General features: G+C 39.5%; 1 protein-coding gene across 1 annotated transcript in view; it reads right to left on the bottom strand.

Annotated features, from left to right (window-relative positions):
- ULK4 (unc-51 like kinase 4) overlaps positions 1-21,944 on the bottom strand; it is a 350,684-nt gene that overhangs the window by 245,488 nt on the left and 83,252 nt on the right. Inside the window, exons 22-25 of the mRNA XM_012735176.1 lie at positions 17,418-17,545; positions 5,988-6,121; positions 3,471-3,592; positions 3,260-3,316 (exon numbers count right to left, since the gene is read on the bottom strand). Coding sequence (XP_012590630.1) covers positions 3,260-3,316; positions 3,471-3,592; positions 5,988-6,121; positions 17,418-17,545 — 441 coding nt within the window. The remainder of the gene's footprint in view (positions 1-3,259; positions 3,317-3,470; positions 3,593-5,987; positions 6,122-17,417; positions 17,546-21,944) is intronic.

The following is a 21,944-nucleotide window of genomic DNA, read 5'->3' as shown; positions in this document are numbered from 1 at the left end:
GATGGATGAAAATATAAATATGTGCACACTTTTGCTGCTGTATCTACTACTGAAGTCAAAACCTATCAGCAAATCATCACTTAAGTAAAAATCTGCAGAGGGCAAAAAGGTATCTTTTCCTTTAAAAATTAATCTCAATGCCCCGGACAAGTGAAATTTTATTAATAATGGCAATTACAGTTCTATTCTTGTGTAAAAATCTATCAGAAGGATTTTATCTTTTCTTGTTTGTCTACTATTGAAAGATGTGAATTGTAATGCCTTTTGTACAAAAACTATAACCACCACAGAGCCACTGCACTTTTACGAACAAACAAGTTCAGAACTGAAGAACAAATACAACCAAGTCTTCTTCCCCAGCTCACTAATCAAGAGCATTTTCAAAAGAACACAACAAATACAGCAAATATTAGGTTAATGTACATCATGAGTTCTTGAACATATTTTCTTCATGCCATTATTTCTGTTTCCCAACTACAATGAGGCCCAAAAGAACTGTGATATTCATCACAGATTTTCCACATAACATTATCCCAGATGCTTCATTGTAATAATATCCCCAGATAATTTTTTTACTGGGCAGAGAGATAGGTATGATGACACACTGTTTATGAAAACAATTTCAGCAATGTATTGATAGTACTCTGGTGCTTGCAACCTCTGAAAGGATACCATGGTTTATAAGAGCCCTGCTAAATCATTTCCAAAATACTAGCCTTCCTTTAAACTATGAAACCAGAACTTTTTTGGGTGAAAAAAGGTTTGCAAAAAAGTTAATTCCTATAATCATGCCTTCATATATCAGATGTATTCCTAATTTTTCTACCAAAAGCAATAAATTCAAGTCTATAGGTAAAACAGGCAAACCTTGTCCTGGTGCCAGTATGAAAACTAAGCCAGTGGGAACCACTGCCTCAGTACCCCCTCCAGTCTGCCCCTTCGGAAGTCGCCTGATGAGGGGAGGTCACACCATCCCCATCCAGATGCAGGCTAGCAGCTCCTGTAGAACTATTTTAGCAGAAAACCAAGAAGTTCTTAGCAGCAGCTTCCTGCTGCTCAGTCTAAGTCCTAAGGTTGGACTGTGCTTGAATACCTCAAATTAAGACATTTTTAAAATATAAAAGGATAATAGTTCTGCCCTAATACAGGAACTATTATGCTTGATGCATCATGAAAAATGCTAAAAATAATCATCTCCAGATAGACCAAAAAGACTTCAAAACACAATGCTAAGTTCATCCATATGGATGGGCTGCTTCTTTATGCTACCAAGACAGAAGACACCCTGTTTTGGAGTGTTTCGCAGAATCATCATTCTATGGATAGATCCAAAACCAAACAAACACCTTTCAAATAAGTTTAGGAAGCCTTCACGTAAGCAAAATTTAAAAGAAGTCTTTTTTGTTTTTAGTATGCTAAGCTAGACTATAAATTTCTAAAGGACTGATTGTCAGATGAACATGTGCTGTAGCACCACTGAAACTTCGGGGCGCTGAACCTCAATGGTGGTGGTAGCATCTTCTGCCAGATTATGCATCAGCCATAAGCTGTTCTTACTTTCAGTCAAAACGTGTCTCCTTTTAGTAAGAAGCTACCAGTGCCGTCAACATTGAGTATGAGAAATACGAACACACAGCTCAGGCCCAATAACAAATGCAGTAAGGGCATAATGAAAAAAATCCTGGGATTGGTCATGATTCAAACTAGAAAGGCCCCTGGAGGATCAAAAGACCTTTTCCCTTTTTACTGACTTAAAGTCCCTGTACTTTAGTGACATTAGCAAGAAAATAGCCTGCTAGATGTTTCATAATCATCATTATCTTTCCTAAATAAAATAACCTAACAAGTTATTTTCTATTCTCTAAAAATGTTCACATTAAGAAAACCCTATAGATTGCCCCCTGCCTCTAACGGGTAACAGCAGTGCGGGAGAAGGTAAGGAAGTCCTTCCACGGTGTGGCTTCTTCCCTGGTTTCTGAGTGTACTGTTACATAGAGATGAGTTCTCCTAAAATACAAACAAGTAATTCTGAAATTCCATAAAAACTTTTATATTGGAGACACTGGGTAATTCCTTAAAAGCCTAAAATATAATCAGATAATGTAGGCAGAGAAAGAGACTATGCATGAGGAAAAATATAAGTTAACAAAACAAAACAAAAACTGTATCAAAATATTTCAAGGTGGGCTACAGAAGTAAATTTACTATTTCCAGGCTTTGGTATATCAATGTAGTAGAATTACAGTCATATTGAAATGTTCTTTTTTTTTTTAATGATGCCACATTGTACTTAAAATTACTCAATTAAAGAAGATGGTAAACAGAATTTTAAAAAATCTGAAGATTCATGAAGGTCTGGCCAAAATGATGTACTTTGCAGAATTTTCAGGATGCAAGGTACTAAAATAAAAATGATTTGAAGTTGAGTTCAAAAAGATTCCCCCCGCCCCAAAGCACTGCTGAAATACATGGCTTACTAAAATTCAAGGACCTCCACTCAACATTCATACTTCAAAATGATGAACCATTTAGAAAACAAGATTCTCACTTCTTTTTATTCCAAACTCACAGTTAAATTGAAATGTTTACTTCATTTCAACCAGGTGCCTCCATGACAATTTGAAAATCTCAGCCCTGTGTTTATTATCAATATCAAGGTTTTCTTTGTACAGCTGCCCATTTTATCAACAACATATACTGTAACCACTCTAGGCATGGGAAAAAGATAATTCAGGCGGTACAACCTAAACAAAAAGACCACTTTTTATGAGCAAAAATGGCAGTGAAAGATAGTATTGTGGTTTGTTTTACACTGCTATCTCATCAAAATTAAATTAAAGGAAATGTTAAAATTGAGCTTTAGAGATAGGCCATCAGAAAGAGGCACAATGCGCATAACTGGATGATGTAAGGCATGGGAACTAGTGATAATATATTCCCAGAATTCTACTTCTCCAGCTTTATTATTTTAATTTTTTCATGATGTTCAATACCAAAATCTATGAAAGGGTCTTCTATGGCCTTATTTACCTTGCTTAAAGCAGTCTCTGAATAAAATGCATTATCAGGAGAGAATGTATTTTTCTCCAAATGTCAAATTTTATTACAGTCAACAGATAAAAATATAAAAAGGTCACTTCCCTAGAGACAAATAAATACCACAAGGATTTTTAAATTACCACATTCTGACACTGAATCCCACAAACGGTAGAGACAGCCATATTTTTATTAGGAAGGTGAAAAATTCAGTGTTACTCACAAGAATCGTTCCATAACTGAAAAGGAACTCTTCTGTTACAACTTGAGGTCGAAATACCTGTGTGATGAGAGTTTCCACAGATTAAATCCTGAAAGCCATGTATACGGAGGGGAAAAGTAAAAATATTTTGTCTGAGTTGACATTTCTCAGCTCTAGTTTTACAAAAGGGGAGTCACATTTGACCCTATTTTTTTTTTCTGGATAACAGTACCTGAGAAGTGACGAGATGAAGCACTACAGGCATCAGGGGGAGACACATCTTCAGCTGTTTCACTTGAACTGTTGATGGGTGTTTACGACCGGAAACATTAGCCAGGGCATTAAGAATGTCACCTGCAAAGCACATCCCCAAGCACATGTGGAGGTTAAAAGACCACAAACACTTAGGAACCACAACAGTCACTGCTAGAATACTAACAGGGTGGTTGCAGCAATTAACATCCAAAGAAAAGAGGTGAGCAGAAGCTGTGTCATTTATTCACAAACAATTGAAATTATAACGGCAAATTGTAGCCTCTGGGGAGATCATGGATATAACCTTGATCACGTATCCAGAAATTTAAACATAATTTATAAATGGTTCTCTTGGAGCAGTGGTTTTAGAAATGGTTTTTCTGAGTACTTTTCTTAGTACTTATCACATTTCTTAGTACTTCCCAAGTCTCGATCCTGAGCACTTTTCACTTTTTTTTTTTTTTTTTTTTTAAGTTTTATTTATTTGTGCATACAGAACTGGGGAACAGGCCAGAGGCTGAGGGGTGGTGAGAGGCTTCACCAGAGACAGAGTGGGGAGCAGAACAGGAAGATCGACGAAGCACACTGCTGAGGGGAGCAGCAGGCGGGCCAGGAGAGGTCTGCCGCACCATGTGGTCACCTCCGGGGCAGGTGGGAATTGAACTCATGCGGAAGCGGCTTTAGATTCTCAGTGCTGTGCTTTAACCCGCTGCGCCACCAGGGAGGGCCACTTTTCACTTTTACAAGCAAGAGAAAGTGATTTAAATATTGTAAGTAAACAGATTATTGATCACAGTTCTTTTAATAATAGAGTAAGATGGAAGTAAAATGAGATTGCTACCTAAAACTTTGTATTGGGTGATAAGTCAAATGACAATTAAATTTGCTTTGTGGTCTTCAGAATCTTATATCCACCACTATAAATTTCTGCATCCAAGTGTATTAACATAATGGGTTGGATCAAATTTAAAATTTTAAACATTTCGGGTTAATAGCTACATCTGCTGGAAAAGCATGGAATGGGATTTTAACTAAAAGGACATATTTCTTTGATCGTATTTATTCCTGTAAATAACAATGGGATAAGGGATTTTCTTTAAGCTGGAATAAACAGTCATTGCAAATTATTATTAGGCATTTTTACTTCAACGTTTTCAAACCTAAGAAAATTTCGAACTCTTAACTTCAATATAAAAATTCTTTAACTCTGGGCCCTCCCTGGTGGCACAGCAGGTTAAAGCACAGTAGTACAAGCCAGCCACAGTCGCTTCAGTGCAAGTTCTATACCAGGCCCTTGGAGGAGGTGATCCACATGGCACCGCAGACCTCACCTGACCAGCTCACTGCTCCCTCAGCAGTGTGCCTTGTCAATCTGCCTGTCCTGCTCCCCACTCTGTCTCTGGTGAATCCTCTCACCACCCCTGCACCTCTGGCCTGTACCCCAGTTCTGGATGAATAAACACTTTGTTTTTTTTAAGATTTATTTATTTGTACAGAGCTGGGGTACAGGCCAGAGATACAGGGGCGGTGAGAGGCTTCACCAGAGACAGAGTGGGGAGCAGAACAGGCAGATCAACGAAGGTCACTGCTGAGGGGAGCAGCAGGCGGGTCAGGAGAGGTCTGCCTCACCATGTGGATCTCCTCTGGGGCAGGTGGGGCAGGCGGGGATAGAACTCATGCGGAAGTCGCTTAAGCAAAGTTCTTTATGCTGTCTTTAACCCGCTGCGCCACCAGGGAGGGCCCAAACACATTTTTTTTAATTCTTTAATATCAAATAGTAATGCCTGTGCATCTAAATTCTTTTAAGAGTAAATAAATTTTTAGCTCTAACCTGACGACAAAATATTTTTCTTCAGAATTATGCAGACAGAAATTTTGAGAAGTTACCTAAAATAATACCGAGTTCAATTTGCAGTAAGCAAAATGCTTTCCTTTTGTTTACATTCCCAAGATGCCAGTTTTGCCACAGATAGCCTTTCACTGTAACCTTTAGCCTGCTCATTGCAGGCTACTTCATGACTTTGATGTAAAATAACATAAAAACAGAGGAGCAGGGCCCTCCCTGGTGGCGCAGCGGGTTAGAGCACAGCACAAAGCAGCTTAAGCCACTTCCGCATGAGTTCGATCCACGCCTGTCCCGGAGGAGATCCACATGGCATGGCAGACCTCTCCTGACCTGCCCGCTGCTCCCCTCAGCAGTGTACTTCGTCGATCTGCCTGTTCTGTACCCCATTCTGTCTCTGGTGAATCCTCTCACCACATCGCTGGCCTGTACCCCACCTCTGTATGAATAAATAAATCTTTAAAAAAATAAAAAGTAAAAAGTTATTAAAAACAGAGGAGCAAATTTACATCTTGAGACTGCGCATTCAAGGAAAAGTGCAACGTACTCGCCGGCATTAAGAGACAAGCAAAAATAAAAAGAGGCAATGCCCCAAAGCCAAGTCTCAGAAAGGCTTGCCGGAAGGGGCCTGCGGATGAGATTCCAATTTACCCAGGATCCGTGGCAGCTCCTGCACGATGTGACGGATGAGGAGGTCCAGGCATCTGGACAAGTACTCATTGCCACTCTGCTGCTCCTTGCCTGGAGTGGTCTTTCTGCTGTCTCTCTCGATGTACATCACCAGTCTACATCCAGGAAAGTGCAAAAGATTACCTCTCATGATAAAACAGCTGATAGCATCTGTCCCAAAATATAGCTAAGGCCAGTGTTTCCAGGGGCACAATCCCAATCATGTTGACATTTAGATTCACAGCAGCTTGTCAGGCACCATCCATTTTTGCCTTAGAAAAATCTAAACATTTATGCAGAGAGAATATAAAGCAACTTTGAATATCTCTGCCACTGTGTTAGAAAACAAAGTCCTGATTGCCTTTGGTCCAGAAGAGAAACCACATCCTTCAGAGGATGAGTGACAGGCAAACGCAGGTGTCCAAACACAAGGGGATTCTAGGTGTTTCAAAGGTTTTAAGTAGAACCTCAAATCTTTTGCACGTCTGTTGGTCTTCAGTATTAGTTTGGAACCTCAGGGAAGTCACAGGAATTCCTATTGTTTCAAAACCTTGCGTACATGAATCCAAAGAAAAAATTTCAACCCCAGGTGATACAGAGAGCAACCAACTATCTGAACATCTAGATTTTACATGTCCTTTTGTCGATCAGTTTTATGCCAGCCACCTTTTGATAGATTTGGTTTTTTCTTGGAATCACTGGCATTCACTAAACATCAATCTCTGAACCACCTGCTTCCAAACCAGAATTAGGAAACAAATTGGACCACCACTCAGGGTGTGGTTGAAAAAGTTTTAGGCCCACATTTATCCCCTTGGTTCAACCAGAGCATCTTCCCAAGTTTCCCCTCCCCTGCCCTCAATTCTCTAAAGGAAAATGAATGAACTCATTGATTCACGCTGCACAAACCCCTCCATAGCAATCACTTTGCATATACTCTCTTGCCATCATCCATCTGCTATAATCATTCATCCCACCTAGGTTTACTTCTCAGAGAGAACTTCCCATCAACTCCCTGAGTAAAGTGGAGAGAGGGGAGTTTGTACATAACACACAGATATGTGTATACTGAAATCTTAATACTTGTAGTATATGTGTGGTTTTTTTAGTCAATTTATTCATGCTTTTGCTTTTCTGCTATTAAGAAAAAAAACGGGGGTGAAACCAAATCAAAGTTTAAGTCACATAGAAGCCAGCTAGCATCTACTGTTCTTAGTCCCCGACTATAGCTCCACACCCTAAAAACACATTATAGCAAGAGTCAAAATGAAGAGACCATAGTTATGTGTCAGCAGAAATGTACCGATACTACTTAAATTAACTAAGAGCACAAAATTTCTTGATATAATGATTAAATGATAAAAATGAGCACTTACCATTTCATGGTAAGTAAAATCCAAAAACTTCAGCCCTGTAAAATGTTAACAAATGGTTGGAACAGGCTGGTGAGCCAGCCAACCTGCAGCTCCCATGGACCTGAAGCACAACATACCATCACTGTGGCGTGAAGCTCCCAAAAGAATAGCAGGACTCCCAAGAACTTCTGTGTTAGCTGGCTCCTGTTCTACAACCCAATCAAAGGAGTAGAACCAGAAAATACCAAAGGCATGGAAATTCATCTTCTTTTCTGCTTCTCAAGGTGAACTATCCAACATCTCCCTGTCTAGTCTCACCAGTTACAGAACAAGTTACAGATGAGCCAGTAAAAGCTGATCATGTGACAATGGTGTGAGGAATAAAGTCAGGAGGATGGGATAGGAATGAGGACAAAGTTTTACAAGGGACAGGGAAAGGGACATCGTGACTATATGTAAAGAGACATTTGCGTCAGCAAAACATGTGATGTTATCACAGGCCCTGAGTTATCCTAAGATCACCGTGGAGATGGTCACTTAATCAGATCAACAGCACCGAGGCATCCCCAGGCCTGCCTCATGATATGGGCTAGGTAGTCAAAGAATGCTCTGTTATGATTTGTAGATAGCAAATACATTCCAGTTGCCCATGAGTGGTCAGTTAGCAGCCAGCTCACAGTAACCCACACCTTCTAGCTATATGAACTCTGGATGAATGTGACAATCTACCACTATTCATACATCTTCAGAGAAGGCTATTGAAATAAAACATGGGGCAGACTCACGTCATTATAAATACATGACATCAATATTGATTGTTTCAGCAATCCAACTATATTTCATTGGTCAACATATCCCCAGTCTAATTTCAATTTTTCTTCTCCTCAAAGCCCCAACTTTCTTCTCTTCAAGAAATTCTTCGTGAGTAGCATTGTCTCCCTGTGTCCTACTGCACAGAGAAAGTCTATATAGTTCAAATACACACCTACTGCACACCCCATCTCAGCCCCCTGCTCCCACCACAACATGCAACCTGTCTCCACTCTAGCCGCACTCTGGATCTCATGCCTACCACTTTCTCAGAAGCTTAAAATTGACAATTACATATTTTATCTTTGATATATTCACTCTCTCCCATTTAACAAAATACTTTCTATGCTCTTGTAGCAACAAACTGTCCTTCCCTTCTCAAATATTTAAGAGAAAAACTATTACATTACTGTATCCACTGCCCCCTCACTTGTTCCTCAGTCCACCAAAATTTGGCTTTCAAACCAGTGACTGACTCTAGGGTCACTGACAACCTCCAAGACACCAAATATAATGGGATTCTATCTGGCCTTCACCCACCTTAACAAACCAACATTCTATACTCCCTTTACTTTGTATATCATGCTTTTCCCATTTCTCTAGTTGTTCCTTCTACTTTTGTTGGTTTATGCTCCTAAATGTTAAACTTTATCCAGATTCATTCTAGGTTGACCCAGGATGCCTCATCCGCATCAATGATATGATTTACTACCTATGTACCAATGCCTTCCATTACATACCTGCAGCCCAAAATTTGGTCTATATGTACAACTTCTGACTTGATCTGATTAGCTATTTTTTGTCTCAAACACATTTCAAACTGTATAGCCAATGTAAATATTACCATCACCCCACCAAAACTGGTTGCATTTCAGATTATGATATCCCACTGTACATAGCATCATTCTCTCACTTCCCATTCCAAGTCAAACATTAAGTATTGCTCAAACCCCTAGATACTTCCATTCCCATGCATCTATGCTTCCTCCAAGTCTACAACCACCTCCTAGCTTTTCTATCTGCTTCTGCACTGTCTTTCTAACTTTTCTGCTTCCTACATCTAAACTTACCTTGTCAATCATGTTGCCTCTTTGTTTATAACCCTTCAGTGGCAACCTATTCTTCTTAGCAAAGGAGTTTTTTAAACTCCCCATCATACCCATAAGCCCTACAAGGACTTGCCCCCAACTTCCTATCCTGTTTCACCTTGCTTTCTCTCCCCTCCAGTCAAATAATCTTATCTGACCCTCAGACTTAATACCTCCCCAACAGCAAAATAGTGCCTCTCTCACTCAACTATTTTCTCCTAAGTTAGTTCTTCTCTCCCCTCCATGCCAGTCACTTCGTGTACATCATAATCACTATGATTTCTACTGACTTCCTTAAATTAAATCCCTCTATGATATTGTCTCATAACACAGAATGCATTAATGCTCTCACCCAACTGTAATTTTATAATACATTTTTGATTATCTGATGTTTCATCCCAGTAAACCTAAAATACCTAAGGGCAAGGACTTTATCTGATTTGTTCACCACAATATCTTTCTACTTCTGGACAGTTCCTGACATTAAAGAAGTGTTCAATAAACATTTTCTGAATAGGTACACATCACTGATGATGTTGCCATAGGCTTTACCTAGCTCACTACGGCACCTCCTTGGTTCTTGCTTCTTCTAAGACCTTTCCTAATTCTACTGTCTGGTATGTGTTTATTTGCCATTTATATTGCTAGATAACATAAATGTAAAGAAAACTGCTAAGAAAAAAAGACAACCATGTCAGAAGAAAATATTCATAATGCATATTACAAAAGACTAATATTACATGAACGCACACACCATAGATGACTCCCACATAGAGATTAAAAAAAGCCAACAAAGCAAGAGAAAATTAAAAAGGGAATGAGAAAGAGCAGTATACAGAGAGAAAGTACAAATGGCTTCCAGATACAGATTAGAAAAAGCCAACAAAGCAAAAGAAAATTAAAAAGGGAATGAGAAAGAGCAATATACAGAGAGAAAGTACAAATGGCTAAGGCAAAACAGATGCTCTACTTTGCCCATAATAAGAGAAATATATACTCTACCATAGCATTTTTTTCCCTTAGATGGCCAAAATTCAGATAGTTGGGCAGCAAAGAATTCCATCAAGACTCTGAGGATACCCATACCATACTCTACTACTAATGATAACATACCTTGGTACAAATCCCACAAAAAGTCTAAGTTGGCAGTATCTTCAAAATTAAAAACCTAGTAATTTCATCTTTAGGGAGAAGTTATCCTATAGATACATACTTATGCTACATATCCACATTTTGCTGTTTGTAAGTGTAGCTCTGGACAGAAACAGTATTGGGTTTTCATTCTAACCAATGAGGCTGAGTATCTGTTCATCTCCTCATGAATCTTACAGTTAACTCTTACATGTGATGTGAAAAAATAAAGGTTTTGTTAGCATAAATGTATGCGTTAGAGAGAAATTAAAGTTTCTAGTTTACATCAGCATTTTCTTTTATGATTTCTTTCATCATTTTTATATGACAAAAGCTTTCTTTGCCCCTATTTAGACATGTAAACTCCCAGCTGTTTATAGTTTCTTTTGGTACATAATTCTTTAATCCATCTGGAATTGACTTTTGCATGGTGTAAGCTGAGAAAATAATTTTTCCCACACAGTCAATTATACAGAGTAAATATTCCTTTTCAAAAAACTTTCTTTTAATATCAAAATAGATTCTTTTAAATTTCACTAATTATCATACTGATAGCAATGTACGGGCAAGGGGATATAACCTCTAGGAAAATCTCATCCTTCAGGAGATGCTGACATTTCAGGCTCACAGCAAACCTATACAATGAACTTACAAGGGTTCTCATTCTAGAAACATGTAACACTACGTTATTACCTGTCATGTCAATATAAGTATGAAGTCATTTGGAGAAACAGGAAGATATTTAGGACCTATTGTATCATTTTTATCTGTTTCTGACAGCTTCATTTCACTCCCTGTCATGTTAGACAGAACGGGGAGCTGCCTTCATGGAAAATGTGTTACAATGCAGTCCCCAAAGGCTGGCGGTGAGATAGCAAACAAGGAAGAGTACCTAGTGCAGCTAAGGTTCTCACATGCTCCTATTGTAAGGTTTGGGTTGTGGTTAGCTCAGAACTCCAGCTGCTCCTGGGGTTGCAAGGGACAGGTAAAGAGAGACGAGTATGTGTGCAGGTAAACTCATCACAGATGGTGTCACTTAAATGTGGCATATAGAGACACCAAACAAAGGGCCAAAGGCAAACTTTAAGACCAACTTGAAATCTGGCCATATAACTAAGGTACCAGAGTGGGAGGAGGGAGAGCACAGCGTTGGGAGAGAGAACAGTGGACTGTGGCAGAGGAGGAAGGGGGTTCAGTGGTGGTTACCTGACGATGATTACACCTGTGAGGGGAAATCCTATATTGCCAAAGAACTAACAGGATATAAAAAGATAGTACTTGAAATTTTTTAAAAAGAGTAGGGGGTAAGCCTTCCCTGGTGGTGCAGCGGGTTAAAGTGAAGCACTAAGAAGCTAAAGCCACTTCCGTTTGAGTTCGAGCCCCACCCTGGAGGTGAACCACGTGGTGGCGCGGCAGACCTCTCCTGACCCACCTGCTGCTCCCCTCAGCAGTGTACTTCATCAATCGGCCTGTTCTGCTCCCTACTCTGTCTCTGGTGAAGCTTCTCACCGCCCCTTCACCTCTGTATGCATAAATAAGTAAATCTTTAAAAAAAAAAAAGAGTAGGGGGTAGTTTTCTGTGACTGATGGGAGTGGGAGGTCAAAGCTATTTCAGAAATGCAGAGGGGGACAAGGTGTAAGAAGTACTCTAACTAATCTCTGGGAGGAAAGCAAACATCTTACCGGTCAACCTCTACTAGAGAAGGACAGCCTTGGGAGCTGGGACAAGACTCAGCAAAATCCTGTGGGGTTAAGGGGACTCGATCCTAGAGCCCCAAGACATGGATTCTGCCAACCGTCAGTGAGCTTGGTGGTGGACCCCTCAGCTGAGGACTCCTTCACTTCAAGCTGGTAAAAATGACCAGTCAGCTGCATGTTGCCCAGGTCCCCTGATCCACGGCAGCCGTGGGATTAACACATGTGTCTTGTCTTAAGGCACTGAGTTTGTGGTAATTTTTTTTATAGCAGGTATTAAAAAATACAAGGATGTGCACCCCCATGTCTATTGCTGCTTTATTTACAACTGGAAAAAACATGGAACCGGCCCAAATGCCCAAACGTAAGATGACTGGATTAAAAAGATGTGATACATATACACAACGGAATATTACTTTTGCAGCAACATGGATGGAACTGGAAAAGATCATGCTTAGTGAGATGAACCAGAAAGAAAAAGAAAAATACCGGATGGTTTCGCTCATAGCAGGAGTATAATGGACCAGGCAAGAAAATAATAAGAATAATGAACAGCCATATACCAGAGATATTTTATGGGGGTGGAGTGGGGAATGGGATCAAAAACAGTTGGGGGAAGTGAAATGCACTGGACTATGGTGATGGCACATGGGTGACTTGGTGATGGGAAACCCATGGGTATTACAACTGAGATAAAAAAAAATGTACAAAATGATTTAAAAATAAACTATTATATTATAAATTAAAAAAAAAATGCAAGGATGCCCACAATTCACCAGCCAGTCTCCTGCAAATGGGTATTTGGGTTACAAGATATTTAACCATAACAAATAATACCTTAAAGCATCTGTCATTTCACTGACTTGTTAAGAAGTGTTAAGTGATATTTAGACTTGTATCCCAGCAGTGAGATGGCTAGGCCAAAGAGTAAAAGTGTATTTAATTTTTTTAGATATTGTCAAATTCCTCTTCATAGTATCTTGATCCCCACCACAACATAAGAGTGCCATTTTCTCCACTCTGACCAAGAATATGTTTTCAGACACTGTTCATATAATGAGAAGTGGTTATCTCAGTGTAGTTTGTCTTGTGATGAGAAATAATAGTGTGTATTTCTATAAGGAAAATTTAGCATTTGCTCTGAATATTACAGGCCATTCCTCTTTTTGTTCACTCTTTCAAGACTCTGGTCCTTGTTACCACAAGTTACTTTTATCTGCTGATGAGTTTGAGTTTCTTCATTCCATGTAAAGGCTTCCTCTTGAATATCTGATGATTCTTGGCTGTCCATTTACATCACATGTGATGCACTAAATCAAGTATTGTTGGAAAGTTTGTATGCATGTGTAGGGCTTAGCGTTTTTTCACTGCAGGAATATTATGCAAGATTTTCCTAGCTGCAGTAGAACACTCAAATGTCAGCCCTCATGGGGTTTTTACTGGGGATCATTTTCCCCAGGATGAGTCTCCAAATCTCCAGCTCTGGTCTAAGGCCTGCAAGCCAGACTGTCAACAATCAGCAAGTCAAAAGCAAAGCGGCAGGGAGGAAGGGAAGGCCCTCATCCTTGAGAGAAAGCTGAGTCTCCCACAACCCTCTTATTTTTCACAAGGCACCTCATCTCCCTCTTCTGTGTCTGGAGACACTACAGTTACAGCCTTACCAGTTTGTAGTGCCCAGAATACATGTCCAGTCTCCTGCTGCAGTGGAAGAGGAGTCATCTCAGGTGATCCAGATTGGGGAGGAGGCCTGGAAATTGAATCTCCATGCAGCGTTCCCTCCAATCTTCCTTTCGAGTCTCACTACTCTCTCTCAACACTGCCTTCACATGGACCTGGCACTCCCACTTCTTAAGCTTTCCAGATATGCAGGGATCAGATTGCAAGGCCTTTTCAGTGAGGGGGGTCTCAGAAATCTCCCATGTGCTAAGTTAGCAGGCATTCACCTACCAGCTTTCCAGATTCCAGAACAAAGATAGATGACACCCCTCGTCTGCTTGCGCCATCTTTCCCCCTGCTCTGTGGGTTTGTGACTTTTCACTTCCTTTACGCATAGTTTCACAGCCCCTTGCTCATATACTCAGTACTTTCATAGAGCATCTGAAGGGAGCACGAGCTAGCAGAGGATGACAGCCGTCATTGCTTCAGCTAGAAATCGTCCTTCTATTCCTCGGCTCCTTCTGTTCCTCCTGGCACTTCGCATGGTGAGTGCTCCTAGACCCCCACACCATCCTGCCTGTGGTTTTCCCATGAATTCTCCATGTCCATGCGACGGCCTCTGTGTGCTTCCATCTGTTCTTTCATGCTGCCTTTCAAAGCACTGATGCTGTCCCCAGCAGAGGTAGTTCTCTTTCGGCTCTTCTCCTGAATTTCAAACCACAGCCTCTACGTAAAGTTTCCATGACTAGATTTTTAAAATTCTGTGTATTCCATTAGTTCTGCCTCAGTAAGAGCTGCCTGCTTTTCTCATTCTTCCTCCTCCAAGCGCTGCGTCTCTCAATGGACCACAACAATTGCTGACTCGCGAATTCTTCCCCGTCTCAGCACCTGATAAGGACGTGTTGCAATGAAGAGGAAGGTGGTGAAAGGGAGCTGCTTTCTTCAAGTGCAAAAAAATGAGGTCATTTCCCTGCCAAGAAAATGGGTCATCTCCCTGTTGTCTTACAGATTCAAACGGACTGATCCCCATTTCTGTCCTGCAACACAAGTCCTGACAACAGGAATGCTGGCCCTGCACGAAGACTGGGACCCGCCCTTAGCGCTTCCACAAGGTGAAAACTCACCTTCTAGGGCACCATCACCACCACCACCACCCACCCTGTTGTGTTGCTCCCAAGAGCAGAGTGGAAGTCAGTGTTAGGATCTACACATTTCATGCCCAATCTCACCACCACTACTAGAGTTTCTAAATATTCATTCAGATACACAGAAATCACAGCGATTTCAGGAAAAACTAAATGTTCGAATGGTCTGAATGGTTTAGATATTTCCAGTTCTGAAGTTGAGGGTAAAAAAGCCCTCCCTGACGGCACAGTGGGTTGAAGCGCAGCACTACAAAGCTAGCTGCAGCTGCTTCAGCACCAGTTCAACCCCTGATTGGGGGGAGTAGGGGGTGCCCGCATATGATGCAGTTGTCCTGCCAGCCCTGGTGAATCCTCCACCCACCACACCTCTGGACTGTTCCCCAGTTCTGTATGCATAAATAAATCCATCTTTAAAAAAGAGAGAGAGAAAAGTGTTTTCAATGGGATGGCTCCTGGGAATAGTAACCCTTGAACTATTTGGAAATCTGGGTGATTGAGGATGACAGCCAAGCACACCTGTGGGGAGGAGCTTTATAGACACAACGAACAGCAATGAGAAAAGACTGGGTGTGAGTACAGCAGGTTGAATGTGCTCAAAAAGCAACAAGAAAAATTATATGGCTAGAGTGGAGTGAGCACAAGTACCCATCAGAGAAGACAAGGGCGAGGAGGAGGACAGGGATGAGACGGAGGAGGGCAACGGCGGCCATGCTAAAGAGCACGAGTATTATTTCAGCATGACAGGATATTATTAAGAGTCTGAGCAGGGAAGAAACGAGGCTGACCCACACTGCGTAAGGTATACTCTGGTTGCTACATGGATGCCAGACTTTGAGTCCAAGCAATGATACAAGAACAGTTACTGAGAAATTAAATTAGCCATTCTGGTGAGAGGTGGAGAGAAGCAATGAAGTCGGTGGTGGGTCTGAAACAGATGAGAGCAGAAGAAAACAACTTCTGCCTCAGGCCCTAGAAGACTAACAGGGGAAGGATTTACCTCCCATATAAAACACCCAAAAAAATGGGCAAACAATATGAAACATCAGCATTTAATTACACTATACATAAAACAATGTGGAATGACAGTCCCTGAGCTTCACCTAGCCTTCACCGAGGCATGACTGGCTGGCAGTGGAGTGACGTGCTAATCTCAAGGACGGCTCTCACAGAAGTCTACAGATGCCTTCCAAGTCATGAAGAGGCTTGGTCAAAATCCCTTCCTCGTGGACTGATGCTAGTATATTACAGTATACCTACCTATTTGTATAAAAAAGACATTTTCAAAGATATGTAAAATTGTATCAGAGATTAGCACTAACATGACTATTCGCATCAGTTGAATGAATGGGGACACTAACTCTGACCCCAAACTAAACAAAAGGTTATTTCTATCCCCAAAAAGATCTCTATTTGTCTCATTAGTAGATCTGTACTAGGGGAAAAAAATTATTCAATTCTATCAGTAACAATATCAGTAATATATTTTATCATGTCAAGTGTACCTACATGGGATCCATAATTTGACTCTTGACTCACAAATTCAAAGATACTTGCTCTATTTACACAAAAAGTTTGTCAATCCACAATATATGTCAATCTCAACAAATCTATGCCCTCCCCTGTGTTCTACAATAAGTAAATCAAATAATAGACATTAAGCCCTATTCTCAAGGTTCCTCTGGGTTTCAATAGAATGCATTAATGACCAGGAGGCATCTGAATGTCTCTTGTAGGCTTCTGTGAGAGCGAGCCTTGAGACTAGCACGTCACTCCACTGCCAACCAGTCACGCCTAAGCAAAGGCTAGGTGAAGGTCAGGGAAGCTTCTCCTTCTAAAGGAAGGAGGTAAAATGCAGAGAATAAAAGGCTTGCCCAACCCAGGACCAGTTCATAAATGACTGAGCCTGCCTCTTCCTGTACTTCACTAGTCTGTACCTTCAGGGCTTTCAGTTACTCACTCTAGAAACCTTCAATAATGAAAAATCTGACCAAAGCACCAGTTCAGGAATTCCTTCAAAAGATGCAAGCCAGAGTCCATTCTAAAACCCTGTTTTGCATTTTACCCTCAGATCTAAAATTTCGAGCTATTCCCACCACCCTGCTTTTGGTTCTCTAAGTCCTCAGTGTTTCCCAATGAAGTTCTAAGTAAAATGTAAAACTTGGGCTCTCCTTGGTGGTACAATGGGTTAAAGCGCCGGATTATGAAGCTCTCAGAAGCACTGCAGCACGAGTTCGATCCCCCACCAGGGAGCTGACCCAACTGGCGAAGCAGACCTCTCCTGACCCGCCCGCTGCTCCCCTCAGCAGTGTGCTTCGTCGTTAGTCAGCCTGTTCTGCTCCCCACTCTGTCTCTGCTATATCCTCTCACCCACCACACCTCTGGCCTGTACCCCAGTTCTGTAAGCATAAATAAATAAATCTTAAAAAATAAATAAATAAATGTAAAACTCAAGGAAAATGTGAAGGCCAAGAATTACTACTAACAAAACAGATACCAAACTGGAGTTTTTGGTGAAACCAGAGAAAATCATACCTTGCTTGGCAGCTAAGCAGGAGCATCTCATGATTATGAATCAAAATATATAAAAGAACCAGGAAGGCTTTTGCTCTGATGGAAGTTGAGGGACTGTCAAGTAAACGAATAATTGTAGAGATGAAATCCTGTGGAAGACATTAAACATTTTTCTGAGAAAACAATAAATAAATGGGACCTCAACTCTCTAAATGAAGAGATTATAATTGCCAAAGAGATGGCAGGAAATCAAATATCAGCTACTATTTTTACTAAATTTTTAATATGGACTATCTCATTTAAACGTGAATATAAGTCATTAGAGGTTGGTAACAACACCCCTGTTTTAAAAAGGAAGTCTACATAATCTGTATATCTTGAAAATTTGAAGTATGCCCAAACTCACAAAGTTGGGTTCAAATCAGAAAACAAAGGCCAGTCAGAAAACAAAGTCTGCCTCTCACTATCCAAATGGAAGTGTGGCGATAATTAAAACTAGAAGTCACAACTACATGTAAATTAATGAGCAAACCTGAACACACAGAGATCAAATTTCAACATATATGTGAGGTGCTTGTTTTTTGGAAACATCCAGTGAAGAAATTAGAAATAAGGAGCATCATGTATGCAAGTAGATAATATGCACACACACACACACACAATCTCTCTCTCTCACACACACACTCACATACACACAATGAGGGAAAGAGAAATTTAAAATAAATATGGTAAAAGTACAAGGAACTTAGAAAAAAGAATAATGTTTTTTGGTACTCCCTGATGGCGCAGCAGGCTAAAGCACAGCATTAAGAGGCTAAAGACACTTCTGCGTGAGTTCTATTCCCGCTTGCCCAAGAGCTGACCCACATGGCGTGCGAGACCTCTTCTGACCGCCCGCTGCTCCCCGCAGCAGTGTAATTCGTCGATCTGCCTGTTTTGCTCCCCACTCTGTCTCTGGTGAATCCTCTCACCGCCCCTGCACCTCTGGCCTATACCCCAGTTCTGTATGCACAAATAAATAAATCTTTTTTTTTTTTTAAAAAAAAGGACAATCTTTCAATCTTTTCAGTAAAGGGTGCTGGATTAATTAGATATCCACATGCAAAAAATCAGTAACAGTCTATCCCTTGTAAAACATATCTTTTTTTTATCTAAAAAGGTATTATAAAAAATTGAGTGTAAAATATTAAACTATGAAATTATCAAAACAGGAGAAAATCTTTGACTTTAGAAGAGTTCTTAAATACCAAAACCACGTTCCATACAAAAATAGGTGAATTTCATCAAACTTAAAATGTCTCCGGTGTATAAGAAGATACTGTGAGAAAACATTTGTTTCTACAATATACAAAGAACTCTCAAAAGTCAATACTAAGAAAAAAAATTTAGTGGACAAAATATTTAAGCAGGCATTTCATCTGAGAACATATGCAGATGTCAAATGAATGCATGAAAAGTTAGTTATTTTATATTTAATTTAGAAAATTGAAAACTAAGGTCAAAATGAAACTATTATAAGAATGACTAAAATGAAAAATAAGTATGTGGAGCAACTAATCTACATTTATTGCTGGTAGGAATGCAAAATGATATATACTTACACTGGAAAATAATTTGACAATTTCATAAAAATATTAACCAGCACTTACCATATATGACCTACCCATCACACTTCTAAGCATGTCCACAGAAAAACTTACACATAAAAGTCAACAGCAACATAATTCAAAATAGTCAAAAAATTGTGGCAAATTCACATAAAGGAATAATATTCGGGAATACAAAAGGAATGAACTATTGATACATACAATACAGATGAATTTCAACCACATTACAAGTGAAAGAAACCCATCTCAAAGATTACTATTATTACTATCCCATTTATATGACACTCTGGCAAAGGTAAAAACTGTTAAGTAGAGAAAACATCAGAGATGGTGGTGAGAATTGATTTGCTTAATAATGAAGTGGCACATCATCATCTTTTGATGTTGGTATTGTTTTGTATAGTCTAACATATGTTAATCCACGTAGAACTGTACTCCAGAAAAACTGAACTGCAATGCACAAACTTTAAAATTTTAAAAATGTAGCAGGCAAATTCAAACAAAAAGGGAAAAACTCTTCTCAACATTGATTGAGCACTTATAAATTAACCTAAAAAATTATATCGAAACACAATTCTAGTGCTTCCTCTTTGTTCTAATGCCTAGTAATTTCCTAGATAAAATAAAGATTGTAAATACTATACAAAAATTGCATTGATAAAGAACAAAAATACAAACCATTTTTAAAAAATTAAAAATGTATAACTTACAGAAAGAAAACTACAGACTTTTATTGAGTGATAACAGAACATTTGAAAAAAATGGAATGGCAGCATGACATGTTGGTGAAAAATGTGGAATCTGGAGTCAGGAAAATCTCAGTAAAAATGCCATATCCTTGAAAAAATAGCCTCTCTGTGAATCAGTTTCTCCTACTTTAAAATAAAGGAGATAGTTATATATTTCATAGGTGTGGTATAATGATTGAAGGCATTGGTCCACTAGTTACTGAAAAATATCATGAAGCATATACTGCAAGAATTACATTTTTCAAAATTGTACAGAAAAAAGCAATGGAATAATAAGAGGGAAACAATCACAAGTATATTTAAGATGTGAGCAAATAAAAAGATAAAGAATAGACCATGTATTTAATGATATCCTTGTTTAACTACTTACACTACGGAGCCTCCAAATGAGTCTCTAAAATTTTTCGTAAGGGGAAGAAAACAATATTATGCTACTGAATCTCTGTCAAAATAAATACATAACCCTGGGGAAAGAATTTGAACCTTTGGCAAAGAATCAATATCTTTATGTATAAATAGCTTTAGCCAATAAAAAATTTATGAATGCTCCAGTTTAAAACATTACACAGATAAGCAAACAACTGTTAAAGAATCTGAAACTGCCTATAAGCAAATTGATAAGGTACCTGCACTAGTAGTCAAAGAAATGAAAATTTAGGAAGAATACAAATCCATTTTATTGCAAAGCAGACTAGCAAAGATGGAGATGGAAGGCAGCCAGTGTTAGCATGGCCAGGAGTAAATGCATAAATTTTAAATACAGCTGGTATGAAAATAAGTATTTCAGCTGGCAAAGATGTAAGTTTTTCCCCCAAAGCCTTAAAGGTGGTTTCTTCTGACACAGCTGTTATATCCCAAGAAATGTTTCCCCAAAACTGATGAACAAATGAATTGCATGTGCAAGAGTGCTCATGATTGTATAGTTTTTAAGACAGAAACAAAAACCAGAAACTACCTTAACATCCCCAAATAAGATATTTGTTTAGTAAGTAATAATTGTAGTAAAGCAAGCAGGTGTACCTCATCCTGTTTTACCTTCTTCCATGACAAGCATTAGTGGCACCAGGGGGAGGGACCTGGTCGACAGAAGGGACACAGCACCACTTCCAAAGTCGGGCCTGAACAGACCTTGCAGCTTCTGCCAGGGTCTGCTGGGACATGGCCCTGGATATAAGCCAGAGACTCTAAAGAGGCCAAGAGCCCTTAGGAAACAGAGGGACAGGGCCAAGCTCCCAGTCGACATCGCTTTTGAGTTCCCAGACAATGGCCAGCACCACCTAACCAGTCCTATGAATGAAACATCTGGTAAATTTATTCTCCAACCCTACTCAGTCTTCTCCGACAAAAGCAACCTTGTCCAAATGACAGATTAGTGAGCAAAATAACTGATTTTAAGTCACTACATTTTGAAGTGGTTTGCTACACAGCTATGTTAGGCACATGAACTATAGCTTGAGTATATAATGAGAGGAAAATTCTCCAAACACAGAAAAGTTTTGTATGACAACAGTCACAGTTTTAAAACACAGAAATGTCTACTAATCAATGATGATGAGGTCTTCTGCTATGCAGCCATTACTAAGAACCTGCAAAACTAAAATAATATACTTATGATTTTGAAACTAGACAACCTATAATAACCAGCAAAAATAAAAGGAACTATGTAGGAGATTTGTTTGTTACATAGTAATCCCTTAATGAGTAGGTTTATTACAGACTGCAATATTGAATGCAAGCCTACAAATATCTTATCCCCTAAATAAATTCTCATTTAGTAATTTCAAAAAAACTGAATCAACAGTACAGATTCCCTACAACTAACTGTTCAAAGCTCCATATTTAATCTGAAATACCTCCTCTAGAACAGTATTAATCTTAGACTTGACAAGGGAAGATTACAGGCCACAGGCAAAAAATGAGTACAAGAATAAATAATCAAAATCACCTTCAGTAAACCAAAATGACCTCAGGTCACTTCAGCTTGCCATCTACTATGTATTCAGCTTTGATATAAATTCTTGCCATCCAACTCAACCCACTGAAATATTACAAGTGGAGGAAAAGAGCAGAATCTGTTTAGGTCTATGACCCAAACCATAGTAGCACGAATTTATATCTAACATTCAAATGGTATTGGCAATAATTTTGGGATAGAGATTTAGCTAACATGAAGATGATATGATGAACTATTC

The sequence above is a fragment of the Condylura cristata genome, unplaced genomic scaffold (assembly GCF_000260355.1).
Source record: "Condylura cristata isolate star-nosed mole 26May11 unplaced genomic scaffold, ConCri1.0 scaffold00004, whole genome shotgun sequence".
NCBI lineage: Eukaryota > Metazoa > Chordata > Mammalia > Eulipotyphla > Talpidae > Condylura > Condylura cristata.
Note: the sequence above shows the minus strand (reverse complement) of the source record. Positions and strands in the feature narration are given on the sequence as shown.